The 24,179-nt window shown below is 42.4% G+C and overlaps 1 protein-coding gene across 4 annotated transcripts in view; it reads right to left on the bottom strand.

The window, feature by feature from the left end:
* PPP4R4 (protein phosphatase 4 regulatory subunit 4) overlaps positions 1-24,179 on the bottom strand; it is a 136,276-nt gene that overhangs the window by 76,260 nt on the left and 35,837 nt on the right. For 2 of the 4 annotated variants that reach the window (XM_048852204.2, XM_048852205.2), the window contains exons 3-5: positions 17,451-17,553; positions 820-967; positions 10-83 (exon numbers count right to left, since the gene is read on the bottom strand). In XM_048852204.2, coding sequence (XP_048708161.1) covers positions 10-83; positions 820-967; positions 17,451-17,553 — 325 coding nt within the window. Of the gene's footprint in view, positions 1-9; positions 84-819; positions 968-3,697; positions 3,795-17,450; positions 17,554-24,179 lie in introns of those variants that run through there. The other 2 variants (XM_048852206.2, XM_048852207.2) reach the window with 2 other exon arrangements.

Genomic DNA, 24,179 nt, shown 5'->3' with positions numbered 1-24,179 from the left:
TAATATTACCTCATGTCTGATGGTTTCTTTTGGCAAGGCTTCTATTACAGCAAGAAGAGTTTCTAGCCACGCATTACTGACACCTGTTAGACACAAACGGACTATATGTTATATTATAGGTCAGTTGTATGAAACAACTTCTGATTTGGTGCATTCAGCTCTTCAATGAGCTATACTTCTAAATGACATTACAGTAACATTCAAAAATAGTTACACACTTCTATCTGTTTGCATATATTTCATTAGAAAAGCAGGTTTTGCTTGCATTTTGGGGAGGGGAGAATTATTCTATTACTTGTTTTTGGAACAACTGTTTGAAGATGACAGTTTTCTCCAGTTAGAAATAACATACTATTTTCTTTAATTTACTTATGTAAAACTTTCTATTTTTGCTGCGAGTCATTTTTATTTTTCCTGTATTAAAAAAATAATTTTCAAGAAGATAAAAGAAAATCTCCAAAATCTCAACATTATGAAGAAAAACACTGTAGTCCGTACTTGTGCTTACTCAGGCACAGATTCCAATTAAGTCACTGGAAGTTTGGACTAAGGACCTCAGGATTTCGTGCACCAAACAGAAATGTATTTATTTGTTTTATTCAAAATGAAGGAAACTATCAGCTAAATAACAGTCTACAGGAAGGTCAATATATAGAAAACCTTACATACGGCAAGCCATTCCATAAAACCACCATCAATGAATAAACTCACAAATTGGTATAGATTGCATGTATTGTTTTAAATAGTACTGCACAGCCACTAAGGAAACATAAATCACAAAGAACCAATCAGGTATCAGCATAGCATCATGATCCTGACCTGCATCCCTGTGTTCCAGATTCTGTAGAATGATGTGTAGGAAGGAGTGGGAATAAGTATGAATGGACACTGACTCCTCTTGCAGAATAGTCAAAAATGCAACAGCAGCTGTTAACTGCATTTCCACCCCTGCAACATGCAGGACCTCCTGTATAATCAGAAAGGGTATTTATTTAAAAGGATGAGCCAGAAATACATTAAAAGAAAATTCCAATGTTTATTCAGATCCTAGGAATCAGCTGATACAAAACTATCCTTACACAACCACTTCTTCTTAACAGCAATCATTTAGAGATACTCTAATCTCTTTTAAACCATATCTTCACAAATTCAGGTGTCTTACAAATCATAATAATATGAAGCTTTCCAGACAAATAAATTAAAGTGGATCATAATGTTTGACATTGATTAGCAAGGAAAAAATGTAGCACACATTACAATTTTACTAAGCTTTTTAGTTGTGTGTCTTATTCAATTACTTTTGTGTTTAGGTGGAGATGCTTTCTTTATATACAGTTAGAAAATGTCATAACAAGCCAGCCAGCATTCATTTCAGTTATTCATGGGTTAGAGAGATAAATATTTTGTACACCTGGGAAGTGATACCAAATTGCACAAAGTTATTTAAATTTCCATCACCAACTGATACCGAACATAAATAAAATTTTATAGTATAGCTTCTTAATAAAAACAGCCAAAGATGTATGAAGTTATTTATTTAAACACTTCTCTATTTATGGATACTCAACTTTATCATGAACCAACCTCATTTATTAGAAACTCTTTCAGAGTGCCTATTCCAAAGTCAAATAACAATAGGTGATGATTAGGTCCAAATTCACGGTCCATTTTGGTCAATTACACCGTCATAGGATTTTAAAAATCACACATTTCCTGATTTCAGCTATTTAAATCTGAAATTTCATGGTGGTGTAATTTCAGGAGTCCTGACCCAAAAAGGAGTTGTGGGGAGAGTTGCGGTACTGCTACCCTTCCTTCTGCGCTGCTGCTGGAGGCGGCGAGGCTTCAGAGCTGGGCAGCTGGAGAGCGGCAGCTGCTGACTGGGAGCCCAACTCTGAAGGCAGCGCCACCACCAGCAGCAGCATATAAGTAAGAATGGCATGGTACGGTATTGCCATCCTTACTTCTGTGCTGCTGCTTGGGGGGCCTTGCCTTCAGAGCTGGGGGCCCAGCCAACACTCTCCGGCTGCCCAGCTCTGAAGGCAGCGGAGAAGTGAGGGTGGCAATATAGTGACAATCCCTAAAATAACCTTGTGATCCCCCCCTGCAATTCCCTTTTGGGTCAGGACCCCCAATTTGAGAAACGCTGGTCTCCACTATGAAATCTGTATAGTAGAGGGTAAAAGCACACAAAAGACCAGATTTCACGGGGGGAGACCTGATTTCAAAGTCTGTGATGTGTTTTCCATGGCCGTGAATTTGGTAGAGCCCTAATGATGATGTGGTAGAGAAAATGTGAGCAAGTGTTCATTTGTAGACAGTTATTAGATGAAAATTAAAGGCCATATCTAACTAGATCTTTCAAAGTTATTTAGACATATCATAACATCTGCTATCTGTAACCTGTATGAGTCACACTACATATATATATATATATATGTCACTACATATACACTACATATATATATGTCATATACATTTTGCTGGATATTACTAGAATGACATTTTTAAGTGGTTTTACTGCATAATTTGCTATTTTACTTGCAATTTGCATATTTTACTTGTGAATCCAACCTTGGTAACACTTAGCTTTCTCTCTAGACTGATCAAGCTCAACCTGCCAGTTGATATTTTTCACAGATGCTTACTTGGTCCTTTTTTTAACATACATATTGGGACACAAATAATATTTCCCATATTTAACGAAAGAGCAAAGAATATTATCTAACTCTTTAGTAAAAACCAAAAACAAACCTCCAACAGACTTTCTTTAAAAAAAAAAAAAAGCACAAATCACAGGCATAAATGTGACAGACAAAAGATGATCCTGGCTTATGATTTGCTTACCACTGTCATGCGATGATTTAATACATTTATCATTTATGTAATAAGAGGTGAACAATACAGAAGTCTCAGTACAGAAATGTCAACCAATCAGATTGTATGTGCAAGTACCCTTTTTCAGAGTTGCTGAGCTAAAGGAAAACTGTTATTCATCTCAAGAGCTGGCTGTGGGTGTTTATTATAGCTGTGGATATTTCTACCAGGATACCCATTATCCAAGTAAAATTAAGCTGTGCTGGACACCTTACCAACTTCCAGTAAAATAAAATACTACTGGGAGTATTGCCAAGGAACAAGGTCAGTATATGACCTTATAACAGAATGACTTTGGGGATCAGAATAAGGAAGCACATAAATATCTGGTTCTTGAAATACACCTCTTACAGTCATTCAAAAAAAGAGAGAGAACTTTACAAAACAATTAAGAAAGAGGGCAGAAGAAACAGGGCCTAAAGAGCATGAATCAAAACGTGAGTTTTAGGATTCAGATAGGATTTAGAGACAGCACAGATAATTCTGCCCCTTTTAGAGCTATCTATAAAGAAGCTCCCATCCCACCTCCCACCCTGTGTGCTAACATTTAGGTGAAAGACAAGATTGTTAGTACGTTCTAACTACAAAAGGACTAACTGCAAACAGTGCAATAGTTGGATTGTTGATTTTATCTATCTGACACACTTTCCACACTCAATAGATTTTTCAATTGTGGGCTGAATTGGCACTTTGGAGACATACGTTTCTGCAATGTTAAGCTGAAGTTAAAAAATCAACATAGATTTTGTTGGAATAGAAAGCATTCAATTTCAATTTTAAATATGTTCACTGGGTACACAACATAAATAGGGTTACTTACCAACAACTCAAGATTCCAAATGGTTAGCTCCTCCACAGATCCACACTCTCTGGGTAATCATGTGTGAGAGCCACATTCTCTGGATGTGCCTCCTCATGGACCTCGGGAGACATTGAAATGTAAATTTCTAGATTGCTTAAACATGTGCCTGCATTGATGTCTGCACTGAGAACTGTTGAGTTCCACCTATTAAAATGTGTCTGGCTCCCAGCCCCACTTCAGTTCCATAGACCTTAAATTGGACATAAAAATGTATGACAAAAGACATCAGGTTTGCGAGTGTAGATCTGTCGAGGAGGATACCCATTTGGAGAATTATGATTATGGGTAAGTAACTTCTTTTCTAGTCATGGGATCTCCTTCACAGATTCCCACTCTCCAGTAGCAAAAAAGCACTAACCAGCAGACTCAGAGGGTTTCAGTGTGACATCAAAAAAACAAGCTGGTTTTGATGAACTACCCTATTGAAAAAGACTAAGGTCTAGCAGTTAAGTTCAGGTAGCTATAGTTCCAAACTGTAGAAAGTACTGCAGATTTCTTGAATTGGAACAGATGAAATTTCACCTCCAGTGAAATGTGATTTATGTCCCTTTGGAATAGATTTTCCTTGAAAGAATGCTGCAGTTTATCAACTTTGTATTTGTGTTAATATGGCATAACCTTTTAATTAGGAACTAGAAGAAAGAAAGACAGACAGACGCATACATATTTACAGAAGAATGGTAGAACAAAGGACTGATTAGGTTTGAACCCAAAGTCACTTTAGAGCAGGGGTGGGCAAACCTTTTGGCCCGAGGGCCACATCGGGGTGCAAAACTATATGGAGGGCCGGGTAGGGAAGGCTGTGCCTCCCCAAACAGCCTGGCCCCTGCCCCCTATCCACCCCCTCCCACTTCCCGCCCCCTGCCTGCCCTTCTCAAAACTCCAGACCCATCCAACCACCCCCACCCCGCTCCTTGTCCCCTGACCGCCCCCTCCCGGGACCCCCGCCCCTAACCGCCCCCTGGGACTCCACCTCCATTTAACGCCCCCCATTCCCCATCCCCTGACTGCCCCACCCGAACCTCTGCCCCATCCAACCACCCCCTGCTTCCCATCCCCTGACCGCCCCCCCCCGAACCTCCGCCCCATCCAACCGCCCCCTGCTCCCTGCCCGCCCCCTGGGACTCCTTGCCCCTTACCAACCCTCTGGCCTGGGCCCCCTTACCATGCCGCTCAGAGCAGCATGTCTTGCCACCACGCCGCCCAGCCAGAGCCAGACATGCTGCCGTGCATGAGCAGGCAGCCCCGCAGACCAGAGCGCTGCCCACTCAGCAGGGTGACTACAGGGGAAGGGGAACAGCGGGGGAGGGGTCGGGGGCTAGCCTCCCAGGCCAGGAGCTCAGGGGCCAGGCAGGACGGTCCTGTGGGCTGGATGTGCCCCACATCTGCTTTAGAGTATGAGCAAGGGTTAAGAGCACCATCGCTTCCACTTCCTAACCTTGTGGAAACAGTAAGAAAAGAATTTGTCAATAGCAACTGCAGCTTACAAAGTTGACAAGTTGGTGGACAGCAAATTAAAAAATAGTTTCATAGATTACAAAATAATTTGTTTTGAAAATGGCTTTAGAATGGATCAGATACCACAGGGAAAAGGCCTGATGTGTAGGAACCAGATAATATATAACTGAAGTAAGAAACAAAGATGTTCACAATTTTGAGAAGCCAGAGTGTTGTAAGCTTGACAAGATTTGGGCTCTCTGTCCTTAGAAGGATGTAGACACTTATCATGTTAGGTGACCAACTGCAGCTCTAGATCAAAATTAATTGAATTTTATTCTGAAGCCACATTTGGAAAAATAGCTCTTAATAAAGAAAATTCAGCAAAATAAATGCCTTCAAAAAACCTCATTCTGGTGGCACCAAGATCCACCAAACCATGGAGATCAAAAAGGAAGGGAGCTGTCAATGCCAAATACAAAGGAGTCATTAGGTGCACAGAACATACACTGAGGAATATGTCTAAGCTGTCTATGAATCTGCATTTCAGTGATTACCAAGGTTCATGAGGAGGTGCATGCAGATATCCAGAGGGTGGGGGATCTACATGGGAGAACCCATAACAAGACATCAGTGTTTTTCAACTGTAGAGAATGTACAAAAATTTCATATACATGAATTTCTGAACTATATATATCACAACTGATTTAACCGATAGAACACAATACTGATGCCTCAAACTTGACCATACTTTCTCTGAGTTATATTAAAAGGGTCTGGTAAATTTAATCTTGTTTATCCCAATCTAAAAATGGTAAAAGGTGAAAGTTTTTTGTTTGGTGGTTATTTAATTGTTGTTTTGTTTTAAATATTTAAAATGACAAATATAGAATTTCAATGGAAAATTTTTCCTACCTGTATAATTTCTGCAGTTGCACAGGCAAGTTTACCAGGTTTGATTTACCAATTTCTGCCAGCAAGTAGAGAGAAAATTCTTGATCCAGACAGTCATAATGTCTTTCAATTACCTTTTCCTCAGTCTATTTTACCCACAGCATTGACAAAAGGAGCATTTGTTCTTACCTGTGAGTTCTGCAAATACATTCACACACTACATGAGGAAGCTGAGTTAACTACCCAATTAGCTCATGGTGATAAAAAGCTGCAGAAACACATAGCAATCACTATGTCTTTCACTTTACAGTTGTAAATACAAATTTACAAAAGTGGGTGAACATTGTTATTCCATCTCACATGTGGGAAACAGAGGTGCAGAGAGATTAACAGACAATTCAATTCCCTTTGCAGTGAGACAACTCCCACTATTTTCAATGGGAATTAGATCAAGTGACAGCTATATGAAATCTCCAGTAACTGGTCAGTTCATCAGCAGTAATATTTCTTCAACAGACAAAAACAAAAATCAAACATAACAAAGCCTGTCAATGCTAAAAAATATTTTCAATCAAAACCAATAAGAGCATTTATAAACCCACCCAGGAAAAATAGGAAAATACAACTATCCCTGTGTTAGGGCTAGTCTAGATGGAGAGTTGGTGAATGGCAAGCTGGGGTGTAAATCTACAGCGCACTAGTGTGCTGCCCACTAACTGGCTGTGCGGACCTTGTTACCGTGTGATAAAAATTCCCTAGTGTGCTTTGACCATCTCTTGTTTCAAACAGCAGTAGGTCAAAGCATAGTAGGGAACTTCCAGCATGCGGTCCACAGTCCACACAGCCACTTAGTGTGTGGCATGCTAGTGCACTGTAGATTTACACCCCAGCTTGCCATGTACTAACTCTCCGTCTAGACAAGCTCTTAATGAAAGTAAACAGATAGTAAAGCAGCCTTTGGAGGAACTGCTTATACTAGTGTCTATAGACGTTAACAAAACTCACATGTATTTCACAGAGTTTAATAGAGTTTAAGGCCAGAAGGGATCATGAGAAAAATCTAGTTTTACCTGCTGTTTATCATAGGCCATAACATTTCACCCAATTACCTCTGCATTGAGCCCAATAACTTGTGTTTGACTAAAGCATACCATCCAGAAAGCCATCCAGTCTTGATCTGAAGATGTGATGGGATTGAGAATTCACCACTTTCCTTAAAAGTTTGTTCCAATGGTTAATCACCCTCACTATTAATAATCTGAGCCTAATTTCAAATTTGAATATGTCTGGTTTTGATTTCCAGCCATTGGTTCTTGTTATGCCTTTCTCTGCTAGATTAAAGAGCCCTTTACTACCAGTATTTTCTCCCTGTTAAGGTATTTATACACTGAAACCAAGTCACTTCTCATACTTTTTTTTGATAAATTGAACAGACTGAGCGCTTTAAGTCTCGCACTGTAAGGCATTTTCTCAAGCTCTTGAATCGTTGTGGCTCTTTTCAGAACCCTCTCCCAATTTTTATACATACTTCTAAAAATGTGGACATCAGAACGGTATGCGGTATTTGATTATCAATCTTACCAATGCCATATACAGAGGTACAATCACTACTCCCCTTTATACATCAAAAGATCCCATTAGCCATTTTCGCCACAGCACTTCATTGGGAGCTCACACTAATTGCTTATCCACTATGACCCCTACATTTATAAGAACAAAATCTCCTTTTTGCTATATATTGCCAGAAAGTAAGTATATAAAAGCAATAGAAGTACCACCAGCAACCAACAGGCCAACAACATTTAATGAACTTTTGGTAGAAAATGACCTTTATCGAAGTGAGAATCTCAACTTTCGAGTGTCACACAATTTAAGAAAAAAAATAAATCTAGGTTGCTGATTTTTAGTGCACCTTCATTTCAAGAATTCTCTGTCTACCAAAGCATATCATAGGATCAAGAATATCTCAGATGTAATTGGATTCAGTATTTTAAGCAGCAAATTCCAGAAATTCTTCAAGTCAGCGCGTTAGTTTAGAAAGGGGCCTGGAATGGGAGGCTAGAAGTTCATGTGGCAGGTAAGTGGAAAAACTAGGGTTAAAGTTAATGAATTGTCAATAATTTTGCAACCTCATGTGACTGTTTGTTTGTTTTCCCAAAGCTATTTGCATATTTTTATTAAAAAGGTCTATTGAACTGGCCTTAACACCACTGAATCTGATAATGGAACTGACTCAGCTTTTTTTAAACAATTTGTCAGTTCATTTTATTCCTCAGTTCTGAACACATCTTGTTCTGTGGCCATTTGTTCAGTTCAAAGAATAAGAGAAAAACAGCTCTTTTATAAAGGCCCAGGAAGACAAGACCAAGTTGACCCATGATGCTCAATATTATAAAAGCATCTCTGCAATATGGAACCAAAGGCACTTCTGATGACAAGGGTGTACTGGAGCATGCATTTAAGTATCCTAGAGGACAATACCTGCCAAGTAATCATGTTGCTGGATTGCATATACTACAGAGCAGGAGGCTTGCTGATATGTTTGTTCTTGCACTTTTAATCTAACAGCTCATAATGAACTAGATGGAATATGTGCATCACAGATTCAAAATGAAATTGCTTTAATTTCTAACAAATATTGTATTGTCTCTCAAACAGCCTCTTATTTTAGTAGACTGGAAAAAAGAGGACACACTATGAGGCTATTTCCTGGGGCAATTTGATAAAATATGAGAGAAGTAATTTGTTATGAGTACCATCTTGCTACCTGTTCTATATTTTCCTGGAATACTTTTGTTAACACAGTAAGTATAAAATGGGTGGACTGAAAACCAGATAAAGCTGAAGGGAAGGCTATAAACATAGTATGTTGGTATAAATAGCCAGTCCCTGCAAAAATAAAATAATGAGAGGAGTGAAATACAGAAAAATAATTTATTGTTGAAAAAAAGAAATGAAGGACCATTTGCTAATACCCAGTCATCTCTAGAGGTAATAAATCCTATTTTGAATTGGTCAGCTGTTCTAGAATAGAAAACAATTGTAAGAAGGCAGCCCTGTTCGGAGCACCCTTCTACAGTAGTCCATGGCATGACACGTGCACCTGCCTCAGTTTTATCTAGGTCCAGCCATAAAAAGAACACAGTCTTTCCCAGTCTTCACGCAAAATCCCATCTTTGGGCATAATTTACTCAGATACACATACAATAATACATAGAACCCTCACAGTAAAAAACATTCTCCCAATTCCCAAAATAAAACTTAGCCCTGATCTACACTAGGACTTTAGGTCGAATTTAGCAGCGTTAAATCGATTTAAACCTGCACCCGTCCACACAATGAAGCCCTTTATTTCGACTTAAAGGGCTCTTAAAATCGATTTCCTTACTCCACCCCTGACAAGTGGATTAGCGCTTAAATCGACGTTGCCGGCTCGAATTTGGGGTACTGTGGGCACAATTCGATGGTATTGGCCTCCGGGAGCTATCCCAGAGTGCTCCATTCTGACCGCTCTGGACAGCGCTCTCAACTCAGATGCACTGGCCAGGTAGACAGGAAAAGAACCGCGAACTTTTGAATCTCATTTCCTGTTTGGCCAGCGTGGCAAGCTGCAGGTGACCATGCAGAGCTCATCAGCACAGGTGACCATGATGGAGTCCCAGAATCGCAAAAGAGCTCCAGCATGGACCGAACGGGAGGTACGGGATCTGATCGCTGTTTGGGGAGAGGAATCCGTGTATCAGAACTCCGTTCCAGTTTTCGAAATGCCAAAACCTTTGTGAAAATCTCCCAGGGCATGAAGGACAGAGGCCATAACAGGGACCCGAAGCAGTGCCGCGTGAAACTGAAGGAGCTGAGGCAAGCCTACCAGAAAACCAGAGAGGCGAACAGCCGCTCTGGGTCAGAGCCCCAAACATGCCGCTTCTATGATGAGCTGCATGCCATTTTAGGGGGTTCAGCCACCACTACCCCAGCCGTGTTGTTTGACTCCTTCAATGGAGATGGAGGCAATACGGAAGTAGGTTTTGGGGACGAAGAAGATGATGAGGAGGAGGAGGTTGTAGATAGCTCACAGCAAGCAAGTGGAGAAACCGGTTTTCCCGACAGCCAGGAACTGTTTCTCACCCTAGACCTGGAGCCAGTACCCCCCGAACCCACCCAAGGCTGCCTCCTGGACCCAGCAGGCGGAGAAGGGACCTCTGGTGAGTGTACCTTTTAAAATACTATACATGGTTTAAAAGCAAGCATGTGAAAGGATTACTTTGCCCTGGCATTTGCGGTTCTCCTAGATGTAGTCCTAAAGCCTTTGCAAAAGGTTTCTGGGGAGGGCAGCCTTATTGCGTCCTTCATGGTAGGACACTTTACCACTCCAGGCCAGTAACACGTACTCGGGAATCACTGTAGAACAAAGCATTGCAGTGTATGTTTGCTGGCATTCAACCAAAATCCGTTCTTTATCTCTCTGTGTTATCCTCAGGAGAGTGAGATATAATTCATGGTCACCTGGTTGAAATAGAGTGCTTTTCTTCAGGGGACACTCAGAGGAGCCCATTCCTGCTGGGCTGTTTGCCTGTGGCTAAACAGAAATGTTCCCCGCTGTTAGCCACAGGGAGGGGAGAAGGTTGAGGGGGTAGTCACGCGGTGGGAGGAGGCAAAATGCGACCTTGTAACGAAAGCACATGTGCTATGTATGTAATGTTAACAGCAAGGTTTACCCTGAAAGAGTGTAGCCACTGTTTTATAAAATGTGTCTTTTTAAATACCGCTGTCCCTTTTTTTTTCTCCACCAGCTGCATGTGTTTCAATGATCACAGGATCTTCTCCTTCCCAGAGGCTAGTGAAGCTTAGAAAGAAAAAAAAACGCACTCGCAATGAAATGTTCTCCGAGCTCATGCTGTCCTCCCACACTGACAGAGCACAGACGAATGCGTGGAGGCAAATAATGTCAGAGTGCAGGAAAGCACAAAATGACCGGGAGGAGAGGTGGAGGGCTGAAGAGAGTAAGTGGCGGGCTGAAGAGAGTAAGTGGCGGGCTGAAGACAGGGCTGAAGCTCAAATGTGGCGGCAGCGTGATGAGAGGAGGCAGGATTCAATGCTGAGGCTGCTGCAGGACCAAACCAGTATGCTCCAGTGTATGGTTGAGCTGCAGCAAAGGCAGCTGGAGCACAGACTGCCACTGCTGCCCCTCTGTAACCAACCGCCCTCCTCCCCAAGTTCCATAGCCTCCACACCCAGACGCCCAAGAACGCGGTGGGGGGGCCTCCGGCCAACCAGCCACTCCACCACAGAGGATTGCCCAAAAAAAAGAAGGCTGTCATTCAATAAATTTTAAAGTTGTAAACTTTTAAAGTGCTGTGCTTAAAGTGCTGTGTGGCATTTTCCTTCCCTCCTCCACCACCCCTCCTGGGCTACCTTGGTAGTCATCCCCCTATCTGTGTGATGAATGAATAACGAATGCATGACTGTGAAGCAGCAATGACTTTATTGCCTCTGCAAGCAATGATTAAAGGGAGGACGGGAGGGTGGTTAGCTTACAGGGAAGTAGAGTGAACCAAGGGGCGGGGGTTTTCATCAAGGAGAAACAAACAGAACTTTCACACCGTAGCCTGGCCAGTCATGAAACTGGTTTTCAAAGCTTCTCTGATGCGTACCGCGCCCTCCTGTGCTCTTCTAACAGCCCTGGTGTCTGGCTGCGCGTAACCAGCAGCTAGGCGATTTGCCTCAACCTCCCACCCCGCCATAAATGTCTCCCCCTTACTCTCACAGATATTGTGGAGCACACAGCAAGCAGTAATAACAGTGGGAATATTGGTTTCGCTGAGGTCTAAGCGAGTCAGTAAACTGCGCCAGCGCGCCTTTAAACGTCCAAATGCACATTCTACCACCATTCTGCACTTGCTCAGCCTGTAGTTGAACAGCTCCTGACTACTGTCCAGGCTGCCTGTGTACGGCTTCATGAGCCATGGCATTAAGGGGTAGGCTGGGTCCCCAAGGATACATATAGGCATTTCAACATCCCCAACAGTTATTTTCTGGTCTGGGAATAAAGTCCCTTCCTGCAGCTTTTGAAACAGACCAGAGTTCCTGAAGATGCGAGCATCATGCACCTTTCCCGGCCATCCCACGTTGATGTTGGTGAAACGTCCCTTGTGATCCACCAGAGCTTGCAGCACTATCGAAAAGTACCCCTTGCGGTTTATGTACTCGGCGGCTTGGTGCTCCGGTGCCAAGATAGGGATATGGGTTCCGTCTATGGCCCCACCACAGTTAGGGAATCCCATTGCAGCAAAGCCATCCACTATGACCTGCACATTTCCCAGGGTCACTACCCTTGATATCAGCAGATCTTTGATTGCGTGGGCTACTTGCATCACAGCAGCCCCCACAGTAGATTTGCCCACTCCAAATTGATTCCCAACTGACCGGTAGCTGTCTGGCGTTGCAAGCTTCCACAGGGCTATCGCCACTCGCTTCTCAACTGTGAGGGCTGCTCTCATCTTGGTATTCATGCGCTTCAGGGCAGGGGAAAGCAAGTCACAAAGTTCCATGAAAGTGCCCCTACGCATGCGAAAGTTTCGCAGCCACTGGGAATCGTCCCAGACCTGCAACACTATGCGGTCCCACCAGTCTGTGCTTGTTTCCCGAGCCCAGAATCGGCGTTCCACAGCATGAACCTGCCCCATTAGCACCATGATGCATGCATTGTCAGGGCCCATGCTTTCAGAGAAATCTGTGTCCATGTCCTGATCACTCACGGGACCGCGCTGACGTCGCCTCCTCGCCCGGTATCGCATTGCCATGTTCTGGTGCCGCATATACTGCTGGATAATGCGTGTAGTGGTTAATGTGCTCCTAATTGCCAAAGTGAGCTGAGCGGCCTCCATGCTTGCCTTGGTATGGCGTCCGCACAGAAAAAAGGCGCGGAACGATTGTCTGCCGTTGCTCTGACGGAGGGAGGGGCGACTGACGACACGGCTTACAGGGTTGGCTTCAGGGAGCTAAAATCAACAAAGGGTTTGCCTGTACATCAAGGAGTATTACAGGCAGGACTGCACGGAGGGTTCCAATAAGAAATGGTGCACCTAAGTTATCGTTGTTATTGGAACAAGGAGGTTAGCCTGGCCTCTGATTGATACATGGCTAGATTTACCTCGCTGCACCTTCTCTGTGAGTGACTGCAGTGTGACCTAGAGGAATGAGTCCCCTAGACAGGGGAGGAGGCAAATGAGTACAAAACAAATCTGGTCTATTTCTTGTTTTGACCCACTCCATCTATCTTTTACATCTTTGGCTGGCAGCAGACGGTGCAGAAGGACTGCATGCCATCCACATCTCATGGCTGCTCGGCAGAAGATGGTACAGTACGACTGCTAGCCATCCCCATCTCTTGCCTGCATGGCAGAAGATGGTACAATACGACTGCTAGCAATCCTCATCTCTTGCCTGCCTGGCAGAAGATGGTACAGTACGACTGCTAGCAGTCCGTATCGCCTGCCCGCTCACCATAAGACGGTTCAATAGGACTGACTGCAGGACTAAACAGAATGACCTGGTCAAGTCACTCCAAATTTAGTCCCTGTGCCCATGTCTGCCCAGGCGCTCCTGATCGACCTCACAGAGGCGACCAGGAGCACCTCAGACATGACGATGACGGCTACCAGTCGTACTGTACCGTCTGCTGCCACAAGGCAAGGGGTTGCTGCTACTGTGTAGCAATGCCGTACCGCGTCTGCCAGCACCCAGGAGACATAGGGTGACGGTTACCTGAGCGGGCTCCATGCTTGCCATGGTATGGCGTCTGCACAGGTAACTCAGGAAAAAAGGCGCGAAATGATTGTCTGCCCTTGCTTTCACGGGGGGAGGGAGGGAACGGGGGGCTGACGATATGTACCCAGAACCACCCGCGACAATGTTTTAGCCCCATCAGGCATTGGGATCTCAACCCAGAATTCCAATGGGCAGCGGAGACTGAGGGAACTGTGGGATAGCTACCCACAGTGCAACGCTCCGGAAGTCGACGCTTGCCTCGGTACTGTGGAAGCGCTCCGCCGAGTTAATGCACTTAATGCACTTAGAGCATTTTCTGTGGGGACACACACACTCGAATATATAAAACCGATTTCTAAAAAACCGACTTCTATAAATTCGACCTAATTTCGTAGTGTAGACATACCCATAGAAATGTACAGTGATTTTCCAAGCTCCTTGCTAGTGAGTCCACATTACTGTTTCCAGTTTCCTTCTGCCCTTGTTCCAGGGTCCCACACCTCCAGCCCATCATCCTGAGAGTGACCAACCCCATGATTCTTCTGCCTAAATCACAGTCTATCAAGTCAGCCCTTTTCCACCTCGCGGTACTGACTATTCAGCCTAAGAAGGTATGAAAACTAGCCCCTCTGCTGGTCTACTAGCCCTCCGCCCTTAACAGCCTCCCATCACTGTCTCTCTGACAAAGGAAAGCCAGCAGGCTAGTCCCTTTTGCTGGCTCCTAGCTCTCAGCCTCCTTGCATTAGCAATTCTAGCCCAGAACAGTCACCAAACTATCCTCCCTGCTCTCACCCTAGTTGATTCCTCCATCTTCCCAAAAAGGGCCTACAGAGATTTTCACTCTCTACAAACTGTCTCTCCCAAGAAGCTCTCACTTAACCCTTTCCTAGTTTCTCCAATCTCTGCTCTCAGGCAGCCCTGACTCACCAGGTCTCTCTCTCATTGGGTCTCCCCCACTGGGTCCAAGTGCCCTCTTTTAAACCCAGTTGGAGTGAGCTGTTGAAGCACAGGTGCACTGGCCCTGCTCCGTCTTAAAGGGTCAGTGTCAACTTGTGACATCAACCCTTTTTAACACATTCTTTTTGTACAGAAAAAACTACCATGAAAATATAAGAAAACCTGAGAACCTCAGCCATGCCACTCTTCCTATATTACCCACTACCTTACCCCTGTCACTGAGAATATAAGGAAAAATTCAAGAAAGCAAATAGTTTGCAATGGTTACAATTTTTTTTTCACCTCATTTCTAAAGGTTTCTGGGATTGGATTGCTCAGAATGTTCTTAATGGAACATGACTCTTTTCATATCTACTGGAGCTCAGTGATTCAAATACAGCTCAGGTCAGTAATGAGCCAAATTTGTTTCCAACTGTCTGAAATAAGCAATTTCAATCCATTTCTTAGAGGACAGTTGTCCATATCATAAAGATCATCATCAAAATGATGCATATGTTGGCAGATTCAGCTAAAAACAAAGATTTCAAGGATATGAAGAAACTTCATTTCTACACATGGTCCCCTTCAAATCATGGATGGATGAGTCATATTGTCAAAGAAACTGGCAGGAACTTAATTTCTAATCCCCAGGCACTAATGCACTCCATAGCTATAGCACTTCAGTCTCCCGGACTTTCAGTCTGGCACCTTACTCAAGCATTAATTTACACACATTGAAAAAGAGCTGTTGCAATGATGTTGAAAATGAAGCTGTCCTAAAAATTACTAGATATGCCACAAATCAGCTCTTCAGAACTAAATTTTCCAGCAGCAGTCTTTAAGTTAGCATTGCATTTCTTTATGTCCAGTACAGACATACCCACCCTGCTAATTATAGACCAATTCAGATTGCTTTTTAGTGAGAGGCTGTACAATCTGGATCTAGACAAAGATGACCTGTGGTCTACTTTCTCTCACATTCTGTCAACGTTCTTCACCACCTTAACCATCAGGTAAGCACCAGAAACAGGTAAGTAAAGGACAGATCAATCTCTAGGTTCGTAACTGATTTTAAACATTTTTGAACCATCATGAACTGAAACAACACATTTTATGATGTGAAAATTTTGGCTGAATCATCAGCTTTTTCCTCTTCTGATACATTCACTTTTCTTAGAGTGGGATCCTTATCTTAACAAACAAACAACTTATACTGGGATTTAGTCATAATAGACTCTTAGAAGGAGCTCTGAAATTCCCCAGTTAAAGAACAGATACTAAAAACTGTGCATACTAACAGATTATTTAAATTTAAAAAAAGATATGCCTCAGGAGAGATTGTTTAGGCCACATTAAATCAGGTTCAAAACGTATACAGTTTCAGACTGAGCAAGTTGGCCCCTCCTCCTATGTTTATTTCAGCAAGAGCTTGAGAGAGCCTAAGATGTTTGAAAGAGCTGAGTCAGTAATACTGCTATCTATTGCATTCTTTACCGGACTAACAAACTATCAGCATTGCTGGTCTTAGGTTGTTGCAAGAACTTATTTATTGCTAGCAATCAGTTCCCTTTGATTTGAATATTTCCTTCGAGTCTGAGGCAGCAGTAGCCCAATTTAAGTATTACCTATCCCAAAGTCTAAATAGCGATGAGCAGCGACTAGTTATTGTTGGACTATAAATAAATAAATAAATCAAATAATGCAGAAAAATGCAGCAAGAAAAACAGATGGAAATATGTTTGAAGGAACAGCATTTAAGAGACCAGAGGCTAATCTGAAAGCTCTGTTAAAACAGATTTGTTCTTTGCTTTTTGTGAAACTGAATTAAAGTTCTGGCTTACTCTACAACTTCAGCTGAATGACAACACACTGAACCAACAAAACACCAGAAACATCCCATCATTCAAAATAAATTCTTAGGCCCTCTCTTGTTGGGAAAAAATAATGTGTTGTTTAATAGTGCTAGTTCAACTGAGTTAGTTTAACTCAACTGAAAAGAGTGGCAAAATGCAGGCCAATGCATTTGAAGCTATGGAACCTGGCGGTGTTGTAGCCATACATGGCTACAAATGTGTTAAGCCACATCTTAATGGGGCTTCTCAATCATGTTAAGCTAACTCAATTGAACTAACAAACACCTTTTTTGCCCATTAACATATACCCATATTGGTTGACTACCATGCACATAGGAAATTCACCAAACAACTAATAATAGCTGACTAAACTTTTGTGGGCATCACATACACCTTGAAAAACTAAACACAAAATATATAATTCTGGATGGTAGCATAAAAACCTCAATGTTTCTCCCACAGAAGATGGAATGAGGCTGAGGAAATGATGCCTGCCAAATTGTACCATTAAGACTGATTGGCTAAAGATTTCTCCATAGGCTGGCAGAGAATGGTAAACTTTATAGTACCAAGATTTTTACAGAAGAATGCAGAACATTTTTCTGGAAAAAATATACTAATTGTGATAATTAATTAAAATATATGTTCCATGTACACAGTGAATTCGTGTAGAAGATCAATAAGGAACATCCCCTTCTAATTAATATTGATACAACATGATCTTCAAATCATACTTACTAAAGCAGTTGTTTCTCTTGTTGCCTTTATTGCAATATTTTATTAGGACAAAAGGTATATTCATAACTTCACATTTAGTAACTTACTCTGATTTTTGGCAAAACCCTCCGAAGTGTCTCTGCAGGATTCTGTTGCATCAGGACTGGAAGATTTGCAACCACACTTGTTCCTTGGATGTCTTGACCAGAACTTACAAAAAACACACACATTTTAAGTATTATACTACAAGCTGTCCTCAAGGTCACAGCTTTCATAGTGAGGACAATGACTATTCATATAACAACTCATATACCCTGAAGGGTTTTTTTTAGTTTTAAGAAGATAGTTAAAGATAAGTCACACAACAAAAAACTACATTAAAGTAACGTAAAGAATAACTTTCATGATAAACATAAAATCACAAATATGCTGTTTCTAATGTGAAATGTTCTAAGCATATATATTTAGAAAAAATATAAATCATTTAAAAGGAAAATTATTTCAAACTGGAAAGACAAGGCGTCACCCTAACGGAGATTTTTTTGAGTGGCTTGTTAGGATAACAGCATGCAGATGATAAAGCAGACAGATGATAACTTTACTCTAGATATAATGTAGTATCATTATAAATACTAGATATTAAGATATCTCTCTTAATCAAACTGCTGCTTTCTCTTTTCACCATTACACACCATCAGTACGCAAGCAAGACAATCAGTACACCTTGACCACAATCTCCACAGTCAAACTTTTTCCTTGGATATCTTGATAAGACCTTACAAAAAATACATACATTTAAAATTGTATAATATGAGCTGACCTCAAGCTCACACCGTTCATAAAAAGGAAGACAATGCACCTTAGTAGAACAGCTGTAATAACATGCTCCTTTCTTAAGATGTCATAGACAAGCGGGAAAGACAGCAGAAGAGATTGGGAGGAGGAGGAGGAAGTTAGGATGGTGGAAAATATTAAGTATGGAAACTAAACTAAAATCTGTATATTATGACATAAACTTATCATTTTGTGTTTAAAAATATAATTTTCATTTCCATACTATCAGCCAGGATTAAACAGATGTCACCACCACAGGGAAAACTAGGTTAGAGTATACTTATAAACTTTTTCAACTGAAACAGATACCCTTATGAGACACACATGGGTGGGAAAGGGAGAAAAGAAATTACAGAAGATCCAAGGGTGGAGAATGGGATAAAGAAACAGTGAAGGAAGGAAATGGAATGGAAATACAAGATCTATCCAGCAGGGGCATGAGTTGTTGAAAGAGACTCTGAAAATGCTGGAATCTCCCATCTGATAAAGAACAGAGGACACCTGGGCATCTATTGACAACCACCGAGTTAAAAGCTGTAACTCATACTAACCATTGCTACTTCAAAGTTTTATAATCTGTTATGCTGAACAAATCAAAACTTGTTTTAAATGGCTAAAAAGCCCAATCATACATAGGCACACAAAGCACACAAGCAGCTTCCTTGGGGCATGACCACAATTTGTTTGCAATGCATTTTCCTTTAATTCATAATATGAATAAATGTTTTAAAAAAGTAATGTATACAAGTCTTAATTACCTAAAATACTTTTATATACCATATCCTGTCCAGATGATCATTCTGGTAAGGGTAAAAGTTTCTTTATTTAAAAATACAAGCTGGATTAAATAAGCATCCATTTAGCAAATATAATGATCTCAATCATTTTTTTGTTTTGGTTTGAATTTACAGTTTTGTAACTGTAATTGTACAGTTTTGTTTCTCAGTGGTACCAAATGTTCCACAGAGTACTGAAGTAAGAGTCAAACTATTATTGCAGCAGTTAGAGCTGAAAAGATCTTCAAGGGTTCCACTATAATTTCTAATTTCACCTAACAACATTTAACATTTTCTGAGGAACAAACACAAATTAGTTGCTATATTCAGCTACAGACAACTAATCCAAGTTAACTCTATTCTGTTAAATGAATACCACATGCCTTTAAAAAACAGATATCTACCTGGTAAAAGTTTCTACAATAAGCTGGAAACAAATTTCAGAGTGGTAGCCGTGTTAGTCTGTATCAGCAAAAATAACGAGGAGTCCTTGTGGCAGCATAGAGACTAACAAATTTATTTGGGCATAAGCTTTCGTGGTTAGAACCCACTTCATCAGATGCATGGAGTGAAAATACAGGAGCAGGTATAAATACATGAAAGGATGAGGGTTGCTTTACAAAGTGTGAGGTCAGTCTAACAAGATATATCAATTAACAGCAGGATACCAAGGGAGGAAAAATAACTTTTGAAGTGGTAAGAGAGTGGCCCATTACAGACAGTTGACAAGAAGGTGTTCGTTACAGTAGGGAGAAATTAGTATTGGGGAAATTAAGTTTAGGTTTTGTAGTGACCCAACCACTCCCAGTCTCTATTCAGGCCTAATCTGATGGTATCCAGTTTGCAAATTAATTCCAGTTTTGCAGCTTCACGTTGGAGTCTCTTTTTGAAGTTTTTTTTGTTGAAGAATTGCCACTTTTAGGTCTGTTATTGAGTGACCAGAGAGATTGAAGCGTTCTCCTGCTGGTTTTTGAACATATGTAATTATTGTGGTTACATTCACTGGAGTCTAGAATGTCTGCATTGAAACACTGGAACATGTTACAGCAGTGTTTCCCAAACTTGGGACGCCGCTTGTTCAGGGAAAGCCCCTGGCAGGCCCGGCCAGTTTGTTTACCTGCCGCATCCGCAGGTTCGGCCGATCGCAGCTCCCACTGCCTGCGGTTCGCTGTGCCCGGCCAATGGGGGTTGGGGAAAGTGGTGCGGGCCGAGGGACATACTGGCTGCCGCTTCCCACAGCCCCCATTTGCCAGGCACAGCGAACCGTGGCCAGTGGGAGCCGTGATTGGCTGAACCTGTGGATGCGGCAGGTAAACAAACCGGCCCGGCCCACCAGGGGTTTCCCTGAACAAGTGGTGTCCCAAGTTTGGGAAACACTGTGTTATAGGAAAGATTTTCTTTTTTCTGTGTATAGAAAACAGTATGGTGCATCAGTAGAAACATTCAAGAAGGTATTAGATGATCATCAGAATTAATTTGTTAGTGCCCAGCAAGTCAAATACATTTGTGTTACTGGCAGACAAGTCAATCGTGTCTGATCTATAACAACTTAACAAGATTCAGAGTAGCAGCCGTGTTAGTTTGTATTCGCAAAAAGAAAAGGAGTACTTGTGGCACCTTAGAGACTAACTAACTTATTTGAGCATAAGCTTTCGTGAGCTACAGCTCACTTCATCGGTTGCATTCAGTGGAAAATACAGTGAGGAGATTTATATACACACAGAACATGAAAAATGGGTGCTATTACCAGCAGGAGAGTGGGGGGGGGGAGAAAATCTTTTGAAGTGATAATCAAGGTAGGTCATTTCCAGCAGTTAACAAGAACGTCTGAGGAACGGGGGAGGGGGAATAAACATGGGGAAATAGTTTTACTTTGTGTAATGACTCATCCACTCCCAGTCTCTATTCAAGCCTGAGTTAATTGTATCCAGTTTGCAAATTAATTCCAATTCATCAGTCTCTCGTTGGAGTCTGTTTTCAAAGTCTTTTTGTTGTAATATTGCGACTTTTAGGTCAGAGATCGAGTGACCAGAGAGACTGAAGTGTTCTCCGACTGGTTTATGAATGTTATAATTCTTGACATCTGATTTGTGTCCATTTATTCTTTTACGTAGAGACTGTCCAGTTTGCCCAATGTACATGGCAGAGGGGCATTGCTGGCACATGGTGGCATATATCACATTGGTAGATGTGCAGGTGAACGAGCCTCTGATAGTGTGGCTGATGTGATTAGGCCCTATGATGGTGTCCCCTGAATAGATACGTGGACACAGTTGGCAACGGGCTTTGTTGCAAGGATAGGTTCGTAGGTTAGTGGTTCTGTGGTGTGGTGTGTGGTTGCTGGTGAATATTTGCTTCAGGTTGGGGGGCTGTCTGTAGGCAAGGACTAGCCTGTCTCCCAAGATTTGTGAGAGTGATGGGTCGTCCTTCAGGATAGGTTGTAGATCCTTGATGATGCATTGGAGAGATTTTAGTTGGGGGCTGAAGGTGATGGCTAGTGGCGTTCTGTTATTTTCTTTGTTGGGCCTGTCCTGTAGTAGGTGACTTCTGGGAACTCTTCTGGCTCCGTCAATCTGTTTCTTCACTTCCACAGGTGGGTATTGTAGTTGTAAGAATGCTTGATAGAGATCTTGTAGGTGTTTGTCTCTGTCTGAGGGGTTGGAGCAAATGCGGTTGTATCGTAGAGCTTGGCTGTAGACAATGGATCGTGTGGTGTGGTCTGAGTGAAAGCTGGAGGCATGTAGGTAGGAATAGCGGTCAGTAGGTTTCCGGTATAGGGTGGTGTTTATGTGACCATCGTTTATTAGCACTGTAGTGTCCAGGAAGTGAATCTTTTGTGTGGACTGGACCAGGCTGAGGTTGATGGTGGGATGGAAATTGTTGAAATCATGGTGGAATTCCTCAAGGGCTTCTTTTCCATGGGTCCAGATGATGAAGATGTCATTAATATAGCAAGTAGAGTAGGGGCATTAGGGGACGAGAGCTGAGGAAGCGTTGTTCTAAGTCAGCCATAAAAATGTTGGCATACTGTGGGGCCATGCGGGTACCCATAGCAGTGCCGCTGATTTGAAGGTTTACATTGTCCCCAAATGTGAAATAGTTATGGGTGAGGACAAAGTCACAAAGTTCAGCCACCAGGTTTGCCGTGACATTATCGGGGATACTGTTCCTGACGGCTTGTAGTCCATCTTTGTGTGGAATGTTGGTGTAGAGGGCTTCTACATCCAGAGTGGCCAGGATGGTGTTTTCAGGAAGATCACCGACGGATTGTAGTTTCCTCAGGAAGTCAGTGGTGTCTCGAAGATAGCTGGGAGTGCTGGTAGCGTAGGGCCTGAGGAGGGAGTCTACACAGCCAGACAATCCTGCTGTTAGGGTGCCAATGCCTGAGATGATGGGGCATCCAGCAGCTTGCCAGCAAGCTTCAGCTTCAAGAGGCATTGCAGTTGTAATCAAGACAATCCACTTATGTATGGTTATCAAAGAAATCTTAATTAGGCTAGCAATCCCCAACTCATTCCCTTTGTATTGATAAGGATAAAAAATAGTTGCTAAGTGTATTTGTCTGTGGTTTACCTATGTCCTGTTAGAAGAAACCAAATTAGCTTGTAGATGCTAATTCTTTTTCATGTCTTGTAATACTATTATTACTATACTCAATTGTCTCTAGATCAGAAGGGATATTAACATTTAAGTGAAGCTTTGTAAGTAATAATGTTATTGTCCTCATGTCTCTTTGAAACTTATGATTGTGAAACATCTGTAAACGATTTTAGTAGTTTAAATGGCTCTTGCAAAGGGCATTATCTTTGAATGGCCCATTGAATAAAGATCACAGATTTTTCTTCCCAGTCCACATGGTGAAGTTGCCTGTCACTTGCCAGCAAGCTTCAGGTTCAGCTTCAGCTATAAAAAAAAGGAACCTCGGGCCTCATCCTGCATCTCTAGTCTGCTGAACTTTGAACAGGGAAAGTTTAAACTGTGGTCTAAGATCTTCCAAATATTTATTTTGAATACCCTGGAAAATAGTATGGAAAGACTTTAATACACTTTACATATAAGCTTCTTTTGGATTTAGACCTGTTGGAATAATTTCAAAGAAACTTTTCAAACCAGCATATATAACATCACTGCTATATGAACACTGAAAATCACTTGTATATGTATGATTTCTTAGCCATTAATAACTCTCTTATTTTCCTTTATTAATAATTTTAGTTAGTTTACTAAGGATTGGCTGACAGTGTGATATTTGGGTAAGATCTGAAATTCATATTGACCTGAGGGTAAGTGTCCGATATTTTGGGATAGGTATAAGTTTAAGTATGGTGAACACAGTTTTCAGTAACCCCTCACTATATTAGACTTGGTTGTCTAGATGGGAGCCAAGGGCTGGAATGCCTGAAGGGGACTCTGTCTGGCTTCTTGTAGTCTACAAGTCTGTAGTCTATGGTACTACAGATTTGTTACTGGCTTGGTGAATCTAATTATAGAATAAACCACCAGTTTGGGGGATTGCCTACCCTATTCTTTGCAGTATTCCCTGAGTGTGGCATTCTCAGTGTGGCTCATGCAGTCACACAGACACATTTGGTGTAGTCTGGTTAGGACACATATTACCACAGGTTAATTGGGTTTGGATCAGAACCCCCACGCTAATCAAAATTTGATTTTGATATTGAGAGTTTTAAGGGTTAAAGCAGAGGTGGGCAAACTACGGCCTGCGGGCCACATTTGGCCCATGGGACCTTCCTGCCCGGCCCTTGAGCTCCTGGTTGGGGAGGCTAGCCCCCGGCCCCTCCCCTACTGTCCCGCCTCCCCCGCAGCTATACCACTGCGCGGGCAGCAGGGCTGCAAGCTCCTGCGGCTCTGCCCCTCATGGTAAGGGGGCGGCAGGGGGGAGGGTGTTGGATAAGGGGCAGTCAGGGGATACGGAGCGGGGGGTGTTGGATAGGGGGTGGGGTCCCGGGGGGGCGGTTTGGGGCGGGGGGGTCCTGGGAGAGGGCAGTCAGGGGACAAGGAGCAGGGGGGGCTGGATGGGTCAGAGGTTCTGAGGGGGGCAGTCAGGGGGTGGCAAGTGGGAGGGGGCAAATAGGGGGCGGGGAGCAGGCTGTTTGGGGAGGCATAGCCTTCCCTACCTGGCCCTCCATACAGTTTCACACCCCAATGTGGCACTCGGGCCAAAAAGTTTGCCCACCCCTGGGTTAAAGATTAGTTACAATGAGTGAG

This window comes from Caretta caretta, chromosome 6 (assembly GCF_965140235.1).
Source record: "Caretta caretta isolate rCarCar2 chromosome 6, rCarCar1.hap1, whole genome shotgun sequence".
In the NCBI taxonomy this organism is placed as follows: domain Eukaryota; kingdom Metazoa; phylum Chordata; order Testudines; family Cheloniidae; genus Caretta; species Caretta caretta.
The sequence above is the reverse complement of the archived record's forward strand: the minus strand, read 5'-3'. Positions and strand labels throughout refer to the sequence as shown.